General features: G+C 36.8%; 1 protein-coding gene across 1 annotated transcript; it reads right to left on the bottom strand.

Annotated features, from left to right (window-relative positions):
* Window positions 1–813: 813 nt before the first annotated feature.
* On the bottom strand, window positions 814–17,106 carry LOC132039709 (uncharacterized). Its single transcript, XM_059430222.1, has 7 exons — window positions 16,661–17,106; window positions 16,418–16,459; window positions 3,655–3,737; window positions 3,431–3,532; window positions 2,767–2,981; window positions 1,424–1,518; window positions 814–1,339 (listed from the first exon to the last, which is right to left on the bottom strand). The coding sequence occupies exons 1-7, from the start codon at window positions 16,800–16,802 to the stop codon at window positions 1,086–1,088; spliced, it is 933 nt and encodes a 310-aa protein (XP_059286205.1). The 5' UTR covers window positions 16,803–17,106; the 3' UTR covers window positions 814–1,085.
* Window positions 17,107–17,533: the final 427 nt, after the last annotated feature.

The raw sequence follows: 17,533 nt of genomic DNA, 5'->3' as shown, positions 1-17,533 counted from the left end.
GAGTTACGCTGTGCTATGGTTGGGCGTGATGTGACCACAAGAAGTAAAGGTTGAGAATGAAAAGAAAGGAAATGAAAAATAAATAATATAAAAAGAAAAATACATTTCAAAAAATACAAATAATTAAAAAGTAAAAATAAAAAAAAATCAAAATGATAGAAATAAAAAATTAATTAAAAATCAAAAGAAATTAAATTAATAGTAATAAAAGATAAAATAAAAATAAAAAGAAATTAAAATAAACAAAAAAGTAGCTCTGTAATTACTGGGTATAATTACACCAAATTCTCAATCTCCCTTGAGAATTGGAGAGTGTAATTACACCCTCTCAATTACACCCAATTCCCACCTAACTGTGTAATTACCTGGTCAAACAAACAGACCTAACTGTATAATTACACCCAATTCCAATTACTTGGGTGGCTTTCCAAACGGGCCCTAAAGGAATTTATTTTGGAATTAGTTATGTAACAATTACTAAACTTATCATATTGTTTGATATAGTTTGGAGTGTATACATTTTGTTCACTGATATAGTTTGGAGTGAAGAGGTCCCAAAAGCTTTTATCCCATGCTAATTATGAGCTGGTCATAGTTTTTCATTTCACCATGCCCGTGGAGATTTAAACCTTAGGCATCCAAAGTTTTCACCCACTTCATTAACCAAGGTCACACCCTCGAGTGACCAATGTGTACTTTTATAATAATACTAGTGTCTGTGCCAACTTGCGCACCTCGTTTCTTTGCTTGAATAACTATCACCTCACACCAGCATTAGATACCACGTGAATTTGACTAAGTTAACTCCATAAAGAATTCAAACAAGAACATGGTTCACTATTCCAACCAACAAAATCACCCATTTTACATCTATTAAACTTTAAAGAAAGATTACAAATAAATCTTTCAATTTATCTCAGTGAATTGAACAACAGCAGGAGCTTTAAACAACTTCGATACAGTAAAGGAATGAAAAGACATCAGAACACCCTCGTAGCCATATACCATCAACTAAAGAAAAAAATTAATCAATAAATAACAATTGCACAAAAGTGAAATGGAGAAAACTCAAAAGAAGGAATAGTTTAGCTTCCGTTCTCGGGGGATGCTTCGATGAGCCTCACCGACCGAGGAAGCATGAACTCAGCGAACACGGGATAATGAGAAGAAGGATAAAAGCCGTCAATGTTGTCGCTCACCACCTCACACGAGACGGGCATCAAAGATCTGCCTCTGAAAAGGATCCAGTCCACATGAAGATCCTGAGTTTGGCGATCCCAGCACAGGCAAAGTGCTCGGAATATTAACTTGAGGAACTCAAGTGGACCCTGCTTGGTACCTGATAGAATCACACAGTGTTTTTAATTGAGCGCTCACGTATTGGAAGTTAATATAGGAATGGAATTTTGGAGGATAACAAAACCTTTGAATCCATGATATGTGCGTATAAGGGATACGTTTTTCCTCACACGAGCGTTTGGCCAAGCATCTCTCATATCACCGACAACTCCATGCTCTCTGAGAAGTAGAACGTGTCAGTTACTTATCTTCGAGAAGAATAACATATTTTTATCAATGCTAAACTTTGATATCCTAGGGTAACAAAACATATTCCAAGGAAGCACTGGCTATTCGGGTCTCAATGAGTTTCTGCCACTCAAGCCTTTATCAAAATACATGACTTTCCCAGAGTGAGACCGTGTAGGGAACAGTGCAAATATAGAACTTTATCGGAGGGTAGGTCCAGCACTTTGTCGATTCAAAGGGTGAATGGACCCGATGGACCACTGATTCAACATTCTAATTTTGCACCTAATTTTCTGGAAGTACTTATTTAAGAAGTAAAATTAAAACTTTTTGTCTTAGTTAGGCCATTACCAACACAGTGGGTTTAATCCTAGCATTTTAACTCATTTATTGAACCAACCAAATAGAACTGTAGAAGTGTAGAACCACGATATCATTTAACACTTCTGCAGTAACCACGACCAGCTATGCAATCTCAACATCTGAAGACTGCTAACCAAATACTAGGCAACGGTAAAAATCTAAAGCATACGTTTCTACAGCTCGTGCCTAGCTTATTTATTTCATTATTCTGATAAAGTAATAATCCATGGTCATAAAAACGTGTGCTCTGGATCTATTACTAAAAGAAAAAGAAATCCCACAAAAAAACAAAAAAAAAATAAAAAAATTCCATTGCTCAAATGAGAGGGAAAAGCAAAATTTATCTATAACGTCTCCCAGGATATACCAACTGCATAGTATGATAAGCTTAAAACTACATAGATTCCAGAACAATAACTGAATATTAACAAGTCGGGGACTAGTGTGTCCACTGGGGTTAATGTTCTATACTACATATACAGTAGTTAGTAATTTCCTAAAATCTTTCCTAAATTTAATTATGTTCTGGAGCAACCAATTTCACACTGCGTTTGGTAATCAATATTTGAATTAATTTATTCCAAATGTGATATTGGAAGAGACAACACTCAGTATCTGCTTATTAGATTTGATAGATTAACCTGGCCTTGCAAAAAAAAAAAAAAAAAAAGGCCTACGAGTTCGCCAGTTAATTCTTGTCAAATTACAACTTTTGGCAATATTTCCCTTGTTTGGATAATTACAAATTAGACCAAATTACGTGGTCTAATAGGAAAACCAGTCTGTTTAATAGTCATAGCAAGCTCAAGTTCATGAATAACTGAATATAGTAATCAAGGTACTATAGTGGAAATTAAATGGCAACAGCATTATTACCTAGATCTCCCAAGAAGAAAACGGCCTGTAGTGGATTCCTTTGGGGTGTTAAATCCTCCACAATACACGACAGGTAAGCTAGGGGGCAAGGACGCAATATGCTGCCAAGTAAGCAAAGCGCCTCGCCTTCGAGCACGGGGACTAAACTCATCCATAGTTGTATTAACAATCTGAAATGAAAAACCTGGTGGCTCAACTCCTTTCAGCTGGAATGTGTACACTATTTGTCAAGGGAACAAAGAATTCAATAACACATGCAGTAAAAGTATTTGGGATAATAGCATTTTTGGTCCCTAAGTTAGGTATATTCTGATTTTGGTCCTTGTGATATCTAACGGAGCACATTTAAACTTCAACTAATCAGAATGTGCATTTTTAATCCTTTTATGTAAGAAGTATGTTGTATTTCAACTACTTTTAGAACAATATTAACATTAAATATGGAGTCACAGTACAAGCTTACCATAATAAGTTTGTGAATATTCACAAGCACTAGGGATCAAAAGTGCACATTTCTATTTATTGAAGGTTAAATGTGCTTAGTCAAATATTATAAGGATCAATATTAGAATTTATCAATAACTGAGGGACCAAAAGCGCTATTATCCTAAGAAACAAAGATGAAGGTGAAAAGACAACTAAATTAAATAGATCAAAAGGATATTGCCCATGTTGCGGTACACGGTACTGTAGACCCCCAAGACATGCTTCCAGGTACCGAAGGTGATTCAGACAACCAAAACGTTCCCCCTTCTAAAAGCTCGACCTTCAATCAAAACCGGATGAACTTAGGTAACTTGTATAAAACAATTTTGTTTGATTCTCTCTAGGCCAAATGCTGAAGTTACATCACAAAAGGAAGACTAATTGTTTAGGGGGAACAGAAACCTTTTCCTTGTCATAAAAAATGGTACAATGCTGATCAGAAGTGTCATCAGCTCCTTTCCTTGAAATTCCAAACTGTTCATAACCTAGATGGTAAGAAAATAAAATCATACTATAAGAACCATTGGCTCCTTCTACAGCATGAATACTAGCAATCCAAGGAAAAAGGAAAATCACAAATGAAGCTCTATAATACTTATTACTAGTAAAATAAAGATAAGAAATAAATACACCATTGTAATTCCTACGGTATATGAACAATTCCCTTAGATTGAATATGAACAATGTATGTATAATGCATCATCTTATTTTCCATGACTAAGGTAAGCTAGGTAAGATTACACATGATATTCAGTAATCATAAAAGGAAGAAAGTACTTGAAAGTCTTTTTCGATGACCACGAAATCTGTTACAACTTCGAAACTCAGTGATAAATGGGCCCACCTCTCTACTTATCTCCACTTAAATACTTGCAACAGCCAAGTTTCAAACTCATGATGTTCATCTATCACACATCCCCTGCTATACTACATTTCCCATTAAACAAAAGCCTTGGGGGCAGAAGGTACTTGAAAGTCTTAAAGTTACTCTAGCTGCCATGGCTCATATCTATCATACACAAAGACCATTTCAGGAGGCCATGATGACGGTGATTGAAGAACATCCTTCATCTATCCCACATAAACAATATGAACACAAACATCAATCCTTCATCTACAACAACAAAAACAACAACATACCCAGTATAATCTCACAAGTGGGGTCTGGGGAGGTTAAGATGTACGTAGGCCTTACCTCTACCTTTGTGGGGCAGAGAGGTTGTTTCCAAAATACCCTCAGCTCGAAAGGAAAGAAAATTAAAGAAAGGAGAATAAAGGAAAAGGAATTCGACGTAGACAAAAAAAAAAAAAATCTATAAAGGAAAATGACAACAAATGAGGAAGATACAAAGCAACCACGCAAGAGACAATGATACACATCGAAGAATAGACAACTACGCGATTACTAAATAATACTACTACTAAGAAATACGTATAGAGGGGCTACCTCTCCCACCTACAAGCACCACTCGAGTACCTACTACCCTTCTACCCTAACCTTCAACCTCCACACTTTCCTATCTAGGGTCATGTCCTCAGTAAGCTGAAGCTGTGCCATGTCCTGTCCAATCACCTCCCCCAGTTCTTCTTCGGCCTACCTCTACCTCTCCTGAATCCTACAATAGCCAACCTCTGACACCTCCTTACTGGCACATCCTCACTCCTCTTCACATACCCAAACCATCTTAATCTCGCTTCCCTCACTTTGTCCGCAACAGAGGTCACTCCTACCTTGTACCAAATAACTTCGTTCCTAATCATCTCTCTCCCGGTATGCCCACACATTCATCTGAGCATCCTCATCTCAACTACATTCATCTTCTGGATGTGGGCGTTCTTGACTGACCAGCACTCTACTCCATACAACAAAGTTGGTCTAACCACCATTTTGTAGAACTTACCTTTAAGCCTTGGCGACACATTCTTATCGCACAAAACCCCGAAAACGAGTCTTCGTTTTACCCACCCCGCTCCAATACGATGTGCGACATCCTTCATCCATAGCACATAAACAGCATGAACATAAACATCGCTTGGGAACAAATTATGTAGCTTTAACTCTTGTTTTGGACTATTTACATTCGAAGACAACAAAAAGAGAAAGGGTCTAGTGAAACAGAACCGATGATATCGAGCCAAGAGCACCTTCATACCTACATAAAATGGTGGATGTACAAATCCACAACTGATCATGTCCTTCAAGTCCAAGCGTAATGATCATACGTTTGTAATGCATTGTATGTCCCATAATAGGTTTGATTCTTCTACTCTTTCCCGGAAGTCGATGACTATTTATAGCTATTACCTTGACACCAGAGAAGAGTTTATTTCTGTCCTAGTTGATCCTAATTCGACTTCTACCTTTGTTGTTTTTTTTTTTCTTCTCAATTTGCACAATAACATGTATGGACCAACTTGTTTCAATCCCTTTGCTCTCCCTACATTCCTCCTCATTCTTTTAAGTCAACAGACATGCTAGTGCTAACAACTCGAGAGATAGGATATGTACGATCCTAATGCCTATCATTCATTATACATACTACACCATCCTCTATTTGCCCCCTATTCTTTCCTGTCCAGAATATGCAAATGTGGTGCTGCCTAAAACCAACATCATAATTGTTAGCGTTAAACGTAAAAGAAAGAATATAAGATTTAATGTGGTTCGGATCAAAATGATCCTAGGTCCACCAGAGTACAGTTGCCTTTATATTATTAACAAAGGAAGTGGAGATTTCCTAATTACACCTAAGAAAATTGCCCTCTCAACTCTCTACTCAATACTGAAGATTTTTAGCAAGAAGAAAGGGCTTCTTGTATTTCTGAATGAATATACAATCCATAAAAATGGGTAATTATACATGAGTTCTAAGACTAAATAAGGAAAGACAATATTACACAATCAATTCCTAATCATTTACATCAATACAATATATTCCTAAAATTAAGCTATCAATCTTAATCATCAATATCAAATCAACATCTCAATCTTAATCATTAATACCAAATCAACACTCCCCTCAAGTTGGTGCAAAGATGTCGCGCGCCCAACTTGCAAACCGATGTATGAAAAGTCCGTTTGTTGAGGCCTTTAGTAAACACATCAACTAGTTGTTTTTCGATGACACGTGGAATAAACTCAAGACACCACCGTGACTTTTTCTTTGATGAAGTGTCGATCAATTTCAACGTGCTTTGTTCGGTCATGCGGACCGGATTTCGAGCTATGCGATTGCGGCACTTGTTGTCACAATACAAGGAAAGTTTCTTTTTTCGGACAATCTCAATTCTTCTAGTAACTTTTGTAACCACAAAAGTTCGCAAACACACGGGCCAGCTACATATATTCGCTCCGCCTTGATCTAGCAACTACACTTTGCTTTCGCTTCTCCAGTGACCCAAGTTTCCTCCTACGAGTGTACGATAACCGGATGTAGACCTTCGTCATCTAAAGATCCACCCAATCTGCGTCGGTAAGGAAGGCTTCATTTGGAGGTGACCGTATCCGGAGTAAAGTAGACCTTTTCCGGGAGCGAGACTTCAAATACGCAAAATGTGAAAGACGAACTTGCGTATGAGGATCTCGAGGATCATCATAAGGCGACTCACTGTGGATCGAATAGGCTATGTCTTGTCTAGTGTGAGAGAGATAAATGAGTCTTCCAACCGACCTCGATATCTCTCTTTATCAACTAACTTTCCAACTCGCTTTGTAGTTTGTGATTGCTTTCAATGGGTGATTCGTTGGTTTGCAACCGTCATACCGTTTCTTTCAAGAGATCAGAATATACTTTTCTTTGAGAAATAAAGATTCCTCTTTTTGATCTAGCAACTTCAATTCCCAAGAAGTACTGCAATTTTCCTAGATCCTTGATCTCAAATTCCTGTGCCAACAACTTCTTCAATCGGGTCATCTCCTGTCATTACTATGTCATCAACATAAACTATGAGAAGAGTGAGTTTACCCTTTAAATGTCTTATAAAGAGGGTGTGATCCGCATTGCTTTGTTGGTAACCAAAGGAGATCATTGCTTTATAGAATCTGTCAAACCAAGCTCTAGGAGATTGCTTCAATCCGTACAAGGCTTTCTTCAGTCTGCATACCTTTCCTTGACTTTGTTCGGTACAAAACCATGAGGAATCTCCGTATGTACACCTCTTCTTCTAAGTCTCCATGAAGAAATGCATTCTTCACATCAAGCTAAGTCCCGATCAAGATTAGCCGCACAAAATAGAAGAATTCTAATAGTATTCATTTTTGCAACAGGAGCAAATGTCTCTTGATAATCCACTCCATAAGTCTGAGTGAATCCTTTAGCCACCAATCTTGCTTTGAACCTTTCAATAGAATCATCAGCTTTATGTTTTACAGTGAAGACCCATTTACAACCAACCAACTTCTTGTCTGGTGGTGATGCGACAAGTCCCCAAGTCTCATTCTTTGATAAGGCCTTCATTTCTTCCATCATAGCTTGCTTCCACTTAGAATCGCAAAAGCTTCCCTCCGATTCGGGGAATAGACACGAAGAAATAGACAAGGCAAAGGCTACATAGGAGGGCGATAAAGAATTATAGGAAACAAAGTTAGATAAAGGGTGTTTAGTGCAAAATCGACTCCTTTCTGCGAGCAATAGGCAAATCTAACTCATTAGGAAGTATAGATAACTCGCGAAGAAGAAGGTTCGGTTTCGGCGGGTTGCGTGATGGCTTCTTCTCGTTAAGTATAGCTCTATTTCTCCTTGAGTAAGTTATCAAATCGTGCCTATCCAAACGCCCAACGGTCCCCCCCGAATTCTCTCTCAATTTCACTTTCTCTTGTATGGCGGTAGTTTCGATAGTCTCCCGAATTCTTTCTCGATTTCACTTTCACTTGTGGCGGTAGTTTCAACAATAGAACTAGGAAAAACCATCTCTTCTTCCTTATAATTCTCCCCCGACAGGTAATGGTGTAATGCGAAATAGGGCTCGTATTCCCAAAAGGTAACATCCATACCGACAAAGAATCTCACCAGAAGGAGGGTGATAACATTTGTACCCTTTACGTGTTGGAGAATACCCAATAAAGACACGTTTAAGAGCTACAGGTTCAAGTTTCCCCGAGTTCTAGAGTGAACAAAGCAAACACACCCAAATATCTTTGGAGGAACAAGATAGTCATTTTTACCCTTTAAAGCTTCTAAAGGACTCGAGGAAATTAAGAGTTTTAAGTGGCATTCTATTGATGAGGTAGGCGACTAATAGAATGGCATCCCCAAATAAGGCTTCGCGATTCATGGTAACAAAGGATCTTGCTACTTACTAACAAATGCCTATTTTTTCTTTCGAACCCCATTTTGTGCACTAGTATAAGGACAACTAGTTTGATGGATTATCCCAAAAGACTCCAAGTAGGCTCCAAAAGTTTTATCCATGTATTCGTGCCATTGTCGGTTCGAAATATCTTTATCTTAGCCTCAACCGAGTACAAATCATCTTATGAAATGACTTAAAACGGAGAAAACTTCACTTTTGGCTTTTAACGGATATACCCATGTCATTCTAGTGCAACAATCGATAAAAGTAACAAACCATCGACTACCGTACAAAGAAAGTGTTTGAGTAGGACCCGTACATCAGAATGAATAGTCGAAAAGGGAATTGTGCTTTTATTGTCACTCAGAGGATAAGAGTTTTTAGTGTGCTTGGCATATTCACATGCATCACAAGACAAAGATTCAAACTCAGTTCTAGAAAATAAACCAGGGTATAACTTTTTTAAAGCAAAAAAAGATGGGTGTCCCAACCGTCTATGCCACTGTATTATTTCTCGGACAAAGATTCAAACTCAGTTCTAGAAAATAAACCAGGGTATAACTTTTTTAAAGCAAAAAAAGATGGGTGTCCCAACCGTCTATGCCACTGTATTATTTCTCGGTTGACATCCTTATTTCCTACAAAAAAGGCCTGACCAGAGTCTCGAGTTCCATCGATCAAATATAAGCCATCATGCAATCTACCACTACCAATCTTCTTCCCTGTATGAAGGTTTTCAAAAACACATAATCGGAAAGAATCGACACTACGATTTAGTTCTTTGGTGATAGCGCTAACAGATAATAGGTTAATAGGAAAATCAGGCCATGAAGAATGGATGATAAGGTAATATCAGGAGTACAAAAGATTGAAGTTGTTCCAAAGACAGGGGTTAGGGAGCCATTGGCTATTCTGACATAATCCCCTTTGGGACTAGGAGAGTAATTTTGAAGGCCTTTAGAAGAGCCTGTCATGTGTCTATTCGCACCGGAATCAATAATCCAACAATTAAGTTGAGCATTAAAAGCAATACCTGACTGCACATAATTGGGGCTAGCAACACTAGAAGAGTCAAGTTTGTTCAGAAGACGGCGAAGATGTTGAACTTCATCTTGAGACAAAGTCTCTCCAGAAGTAGTGTCACCCATATTATTTGGATGGGAAGGGTTAGAATAGGCCTACGACCCGAGAACTGGAAAAAAAAATTTCAGAAAAAAATTGCGGAAAGTTGGTCGCCACGCGGAATCCTAATTCGGTGATCTAAAAATCAAAACTAATAGGGATAGGCTCGGAATGTTCCGGCGACCCCGACGGAGAAAAATAATCCGAAAACGAACCGAACGGGAGGAGTTTTTTGTGCGGATAGCCATAAAGAGAAAAACTCGACTCTTTTGATAAAACACGGAACCACTAGTCTTTGCGATGGGGGAAAACTACCTCAAAAAGGCGGAATGGCTCGATACCATGAAGATTTTTAGCAAGAAGAAAGGGCTTCTTGTATTTACGAATGAATATACAATCCAAGAATGGGTACTTATACATGAGTTCTAAGACTAAATAAGGAAAGACAATATTACACAATCAATTCCTAATCATTTACATCAATACAATATATTCCTAAAATTAAGCTATCAATCTTAATCATCAATATCAAATCAACATCTCAATCTTAATCATTAATACCAAATCAACAAATACAAAGGATTGTATTATTTTGGGATGATAAACAAAGAAGAATTGTCTCTTCTTTTATAGGCAAACAATGACTTGGTGTCCAAGTGTGCTACATGAACATTTCAATTCTCCTCTACATCTTAGCATCCTTTGGGTCCAAATATCCTTTGGCTCCAAGTAATAGAAAATCATTCAAATAAAATTGCATCCAACTGTCCTCTTCCCCTTTATCAATGACAACATCTTACTTTATCAAAAAAAACTGTCCTCTTCCCCTTTTGCCTTTTCACTAAGACAATGTCTAATTCTTGTGAAGAGACTCCATCTATTCGATTGCTAACCGCCGTATGGTAACATCCTTGCGCAGAAGTTGCTTCAACATACGAGGAGGGCTCCAGATCCTTAATCTCTTCTTCTGCAGCTACGAATGCATATGCAATCAGGTTTGCTTGATCTACCAAGCATTCCAATCTTCGTATTTGCCTCTTCTCCCTTCCTTTCGCAATTGTGTATGGTTCATTGACAGCAAGTTCTTCAAGATCTACAACTTTTGACTTATCTTTAACCTGAGTCTCTTGATCCTTTTCCTTGGTAAGCTCCACCTGTTCGTTGTTCTCGTTTCCTGAAAACTCCATGGAAACTTTACGGGGATCAAGTATAGGGCCTGTTTGGAAAGCCACCTGGTAATTGGAATTGGTGTAATTTCTAGGGTAGTAATTACACAGCCTAGTAATTACACAGTAGTGTAATTACAACGACCTGTTTGTTTGTCATGACGTAATTACAGTGTAATTACAAGTATGTTGTTTGGTTGCACCAGTGTAATTACACAGTCAGTTTAATTTAAAAATAAAACTTAATTATAAAAAATTTAAAATTAATATTTAAAAAATATTGCCTTTATAAATGATATTAAATTAGTTATTTAATAACACATTGTTTCTTGAAAATATATTAATTAATAATCATATATTTGTAACTAATATTGTAACAAAAATAATTGATATATATTTTTCAAATTAATATTTAATTTTAATTAATTATAAAACTTAAAAGAAGACTTTTTTTTTTTGTGAGAACTTAATGGATTAGATGTTTGATAAAAAAATAAAATTAATAAATATAATGCCATAACATTATTCAAATGTTTGACACAAAAAATCCAACAATGTAAGTGAAAAATAAACAACGCAATGTGAAAGCAAATAACTTAAAATTGGAAATATAACCTAAATTCAAAATCCAAAAGAAAAATTCAACATAATACTCTTATGTCAAATTCTAACATTACATAAGTAAGTTCCAACGTAACTTAAGTAAACAATTCAAAAGAAAGGAAAAATATAAGTCTATAACCTCATTCACAATGAAATTCTACTTTAATAACGTCACTCGTTGTATGTCAAGTTTGTTAATGACTCATTCTTTCCAATATTAAGAGGTGTAGTTTCAAATATTAGAATAATAATAAGGTTATGCTAAATGAATAAAATAAAAAAATAAAAAAAATACGAGCAATTACATGGAACCACAAGAAGTAAAGGTTGGGAATGAGAAGAAAGAAAATGAATAATAAATAATATAAAAAGAAAAATACATTTTAAAAAATAAAAATAATTCAAAAGTAAAAATAAAAAAGAAATTAAAATTATAGAAATAAAAAATATTAAAAATCAAAAAAACTAAAATAATAGAAATAAAAAATAAAAAGAAATTAAAGTAAAAAAAATATAAACAAACTAAAAAAGTAACCCCGTAATTACGGGGTGTAATTACACCCAATTCTCGGCCCCCCGAGAATTGGAGAGTGTAATTACACCCCCGTCAATTACACCCAATTCCCACCTAACTGTGTAATTACTTGGTCAAACAAACAGGTCAAACTGTGTAATTACACCTAATTCCAATTACCTGGGTGGCTTTCCAAACAGGCCCATAGAGGATTCATCAAAAGTGACATCTCTACTGACTATAAATTTGAGTAAAGACAAACACCAAAGTTTGTACCTTTTTACTCCATCCACATACCCTACGAATATGGCCTTCTTAGCCCTCGGTTCAAGCTTTTCTTCATTAACATGATAATAAGCTGGACACCCAAATACTCGTAAGTATGAATACTTAGAGGATTCACCTGACCATACCTTATTCGGAGTCTTAAAGTCAATCGCTGATGCTGGAGATCGATTGACAATATGAGCAGCAGTGTGAACTGCTTCAGCCCAAAATACTTTGGACATTTTGGCTTGTAGGAGCATACAACGAGCCTTTTCAAGAAGAGTTTTGTTCATCCTCTCAAAGAATCGCGTTCGATGTGGGGTGTGCGACACCCCATGTCTTCGAGATTCCATGAACCTTGTAGAAATCATTAAACTTTTCACTGCAAAACTCCAAGCCATTGTCTGTGCGAAGATATTTGATTTTTCGCTCCATTTGATTCTCAACCAAAACCTTCCACTCTTTAAATGCTTCAAAAGCATCACTTTTGCCTTCAAAAAGCGCATCCAAACCTTTCGTGAGAAATCATCAATAAAAGTGAGAAGATACCTCTTTCCGCCCTTCGATGGAAGTTTAGAGCGACCCCATAAATCTGAATGGATGTAGTCTAGCACCCTCCCATCTTTGTCTTGCCGGGTCGAAAACCGACCTTCTTCGCTTTCCCAGAACGCAAAGGCTCACAAAATTCAAGTGTGTTGATCTTCTCACCTTTCAAAAGGTTACGGTTGCTCAACATCTTCAATCCACATGTGCTCATGTGACCCAATCTCATGTGTCATAATCTTGCTTTGTCATCATTAGATAACTGCACTGTAGATGCATTTGCAAAGCCAACAATAAGCTTCCTACCAATGTGCGTGCCATCCTCCAAATTTTTGTTTTTCAAAGACGACTAAAAAACATTTAGTCACCTTCATAGGATCTCTCCTTCGCTCATGTACTTTTAGCCTTGTTCATCCGGAGTACCTGTGGAGATCAAATTCTTTTTCGTATTAGGAATATGATGGACTTTGTAATAGTCCCACGGCCGCATCATGGCAAATAACTCCGAATCGAGCCAATACCAACTATTGCGTGTTGCATTATTGTCCATTTACGCTTCCTCCACTTTTCTCATAGTCGCTAAACCGCCCTTCGAACGTCATACGCAGAAAGTACAAGCAGTAATCATGTACCGTTCAACCGTGGACGCACTCGCCTTTTCCTCGACTTCGACGTCACAATCTCGTTCAAAGTGCCCCTTCCGCCAGTACCCCAACAATAACTGCATTCTTCTTGTTCACACGAGACTTTGATCCGTACTTTGATTTGCTCCTTCCCCCGTCGTTAGTCCGCCCTCACAGCCCACTTGCCCGATCATCTCTCGTCTCCTTCGAAACGCTCGCACATCACTGTAGTTAAGCGTTTGCCGCACTTGCTCAAGGCGTCGATAGGCCTTGTTGTACATCATTGAATTCTCGATATCACGATATCCCGAAGTCAATGAAAATAAAAAGCACGTCCAGTGTCTCCTCGTCCTTTTTAATTTTCGTAACTGTAAGTCTATGACAAGTTTATTCAACGCGTCTAAATGATCTTGTAACGAAGTAGCTGACCCTATCTTAAATGTGTGAAGACGCCGTTGTAATAACATCCTTGTTGTCACCAATCGGTCTTGGTAAAGCCTCTGTACTGTCCATAATCGCCTTGGCCGTCTCTTCGTACTTGTACTCACTTCACAAAGCACGTTAGGTGCAAGGACGATTGGATTACACTCAACGCATCCCTTCAATCTTCTCCGTTCAAGGCTAAGCCGATGTACTATCGTGATACTTTCCGTCGATAGCATGGATCGAACCTTCCCTCCGCGATAACGCCATCATCCGGATCTTCCGCATATTGAAGTTGTTACTACCGAATCTATCGATTTCAAACTTCACTTAACTCATCTTTGCTTGTTCTTCCTCCTAGGATCTTCAAAATTCATAACGCTCTGATACAAATTGTTAGCGGAAACGTAAAAGAAAGAACACAAGATTTAACATGATTCGGATCAAAATGATTTTACGTCCACCAGAGAACAGTTGGCTTTATATTATTAACAAAGGAAGAGGAGATTTCCCAATTACACCTAAGAGAATTGCTCTCTCAACTCTCTACTCACTACAAAGGATTGTATTATTTTGGGATGATGAACAAAGAAGAATTGCCTCTTCTCTTATAGGCAAACAATGACTTGGGCTCCAAGTGTGCTACATGGGCATTTCAATTCTCCTCCACATCTTAGCATCCTTTGGCTCCAAGTAATTGAGCATTCTTTGGCTCCAAGTAATAGAAAATCATTCAACTAAATTTGGCACATGAATTTTTCTATCACATGACAAAAACCAACTCTTTCAATAACTAAGGTGACAGCCTTTAATTTTATCAACTGTCTCAGTTTGTTTTCAGACAATTAACTCCCCTTTCACGCACCTCGACTTCAACTAAGAGGAAATGCCATACTGCCAGCTCAACATCTTCCAAGTGATACATACATTCAAAGGCTTCATCCAGATTCCAGAAATAAATATTCCTATCCTTCATTAACCCGATAACTATCTCAGCTTTTTTAGGTTTCAAATTTTTTTTGGAGAAGACTCCCGTTTCCTGTCCACCTATGTACAACCAGAAGCAGTCTTTCATTGGAAAGAATTATACATAGAATTCCCTCCTAGCAAATTACTTTTCTGCTTTCTGGTCACGTGATAAATTGGTTCAAATCATCTCACAGTAGCATAGACTTGTAGTGAATGTTCTTGTTTGTGTACATCCAGAAATATAACTTGTTACTTTTCTTGTTATAAAGTAACTCCTTAAATTTTACATTTTATTTTGTTAGTTTAGATTTGTTGTCATACTTTAAATTGTGAAAGGAGTTTGGGAAAACAAAAAGGCAAAGCTCAAAGTGTTGGTATAGCAACGAGAAAATACAACAAGTAGGATCTAAAGGAGGTTTAAGGCGTCATACTCAGAGAAGAAAGGAACACTTCGCTATAAATATGTATTCATCTTAAACGGATATATGATAATTTTAGTTCCATTTAATGTCACACCAGATGTGCGAAACAAAGCTAGGATATAACGATAAACGAAAAGGACAGTGATTGTGCTATCTTCATAAGAAGTCAGCAATATAATCTCAGCTCATTAACAAAGGTGCAAAGATCAAAGGAGGGAAGAGATACTTATCCTTGCTCCATGAACGTAATACTAGAACAAACAGAGGCATGAGTCTATTCAACGGCACGTCTTCCCCCAGAAACATCCATCTAGTCCTCTCCAACCAAACATTCCATAATAAACATTAAGAGTAGTCCTAAGTTGAGGTGATATACTGCTGAGACCTAAGTTTAGTGGGAGCGCGATGATTATATGAGAAACTAATTTACCAAGTTATAGATGAGTATATACCACTCTGCAGTTCATCCTATATACTTTTTCCAAAACAACATCTTCGAAAAATGAGACAACAATAAGACGATGAGAATCAAATAATATCCTTCCTGAAACAGTATGGATAGCTTCAAAAACCGGCTTTGTTCTTTTTATCCAATCCCACAGTCCCTCTCCATGTCTTCTGCTCAGCAGATCTTACATGGTAGCTCCATCATCCACATCCCCCACACGGGTATGTAGACTACGCCACCTAATTGAATACTACATCCTCATTTAATGTCTGTTCTGTGTAGTGAAAAAACAAGAATAGTATGATGTTTATGAGTTGCCAAGCGTGCTAGCTTACCGACCTACTTACTTTTGAAGGCTAAACTTCTAATTATCCGCTACGAGCTTCTTCCTGATTAAGAAATGCTCAATCTCTTAACATAACAACTAAAATCTGGTCCATGCGCAGATGTACTTTCTTTACATGCCATCAACTGGAAGAAAAGACATCTCATCAAACTGGCATTTCTCCCCCCTATTTTCTGAATATTGCAAACTAGGAACAGCCAGAAAAGTTGATAACAAACATCTTCAATTTGAACTATCTATACTAGATGCAACATTACCCCCCAGTCCCATAGCCAATTGACTCTAAGGAGCACAAACCATGTAGACACTTGGAAACAATTCCTCAGAAAAGCAAAATAACCAATTCTTCCCCTAATAAATGCAGAGAAAATAAAGCTAGCTATACTTCACAACTCTAAAAATTTAAAAGATCAATCTGAAAAGTTACCTTGCAAGCACTGCTGAATATAGTCCAACTGTGACTTCACACCTAAAAAATGCAAACACAAGCAACATATTACTAATAAAGACAATCCATTTTCAAAACACAAGCAAAAGGGGAAAGAATTGAAGAAAGATACAAAACCATAAAGTAAATCACAAATCAAATCAACCCCAAATCTTCCATTTCAACAAAAATCACAAAACCCAATCAAGATCCACCTAAAAACAGAAGAAAAAAAATTCAAACCTTGCTGTGTACATAGAATCATAGGAGAATAACTAGTAATAACACTTATGCACAAATCTTTCCTTTTTTCCCATGAGTTTGGACTGTCCTCTAACTGATCTTCAAGAAGATTAAATGTCATTACACTCAAAGAAACACTCATTTTCCTTTAAAAATTGAATCTTTTTTTGTATAAACAAACACCCTTTATCTACATGGTCATGAATCAATCATCAAATTACAAATTCAAGAACATAACAATAAAGTTAAAGATTGCTCCTTTTTTTTCTCTCTCTCTCTCTCTCTCTATTTCTCAAAGTTGTAAACTTTGAAGTGTGCAAGAAATGAAGTGTTAGCCAAAAAAAAAAACAAAAAAAAAAACAAAACAAAAAAGAAGCAGAATCAATCAAAGACGTGTCTGAAACTGAGAAGAAAACAGTGGCCATTTTCAACTTTCACACGTGTGACATCACAGGTGTGAAAATGAGTCAACTATAGTTGGATTAATGGTTTTTTTTTTCTTTCTATTTTTCATTTTTCTATTTATGGTAACAATTGTTAATTTTTCAAATTAGAAGTACTCCCTCCGTCTCAAATTATTTGTCGTTATTTTTGCTTTAAAAGCCCCTTAAAAAGTATTAATTAGGAGGGTTTGTGATTAACTTTATCCTTATTTATATTTAAATTATAATCTCTCTCCATTAAATGTTTACTTTATTTGTGTGTTATCTCCATTAATGATAAAATTCTATTAAGGATAAAATAAAGAAAAAATAATTAATTGTGTCTTGAACTTCTGAAACAACAAATAATTTGAGACAACTATTTTTTGTAACCATGATAAATAATTTGAGACGGATGGAGTACTTTTTTTATTTTATTTCTCATTCTGCG

This window comes from Lycium ferocissimum, chromosome 12 (genome assembly GCF_029784015.1).
Source record: "Lycium ferocissimum isolate CSIRO_LF1 chromosome 12, AGI_CSIRO_Lferr_CH_V1, whole genome shotgun sequence".
NCBI classification, from domain to species: domain Eukaryota; kingdom Viridiplantae; phylum Streptophyta; class Magnoliopsida; order Solanales; family Solanaceae; genus Lycium; species Lycium ferocissimum.
Note: the sequence above shows the minus strand (reverse complement) of the source record. Positions and strands in the feature narration are given on the sequence as shown.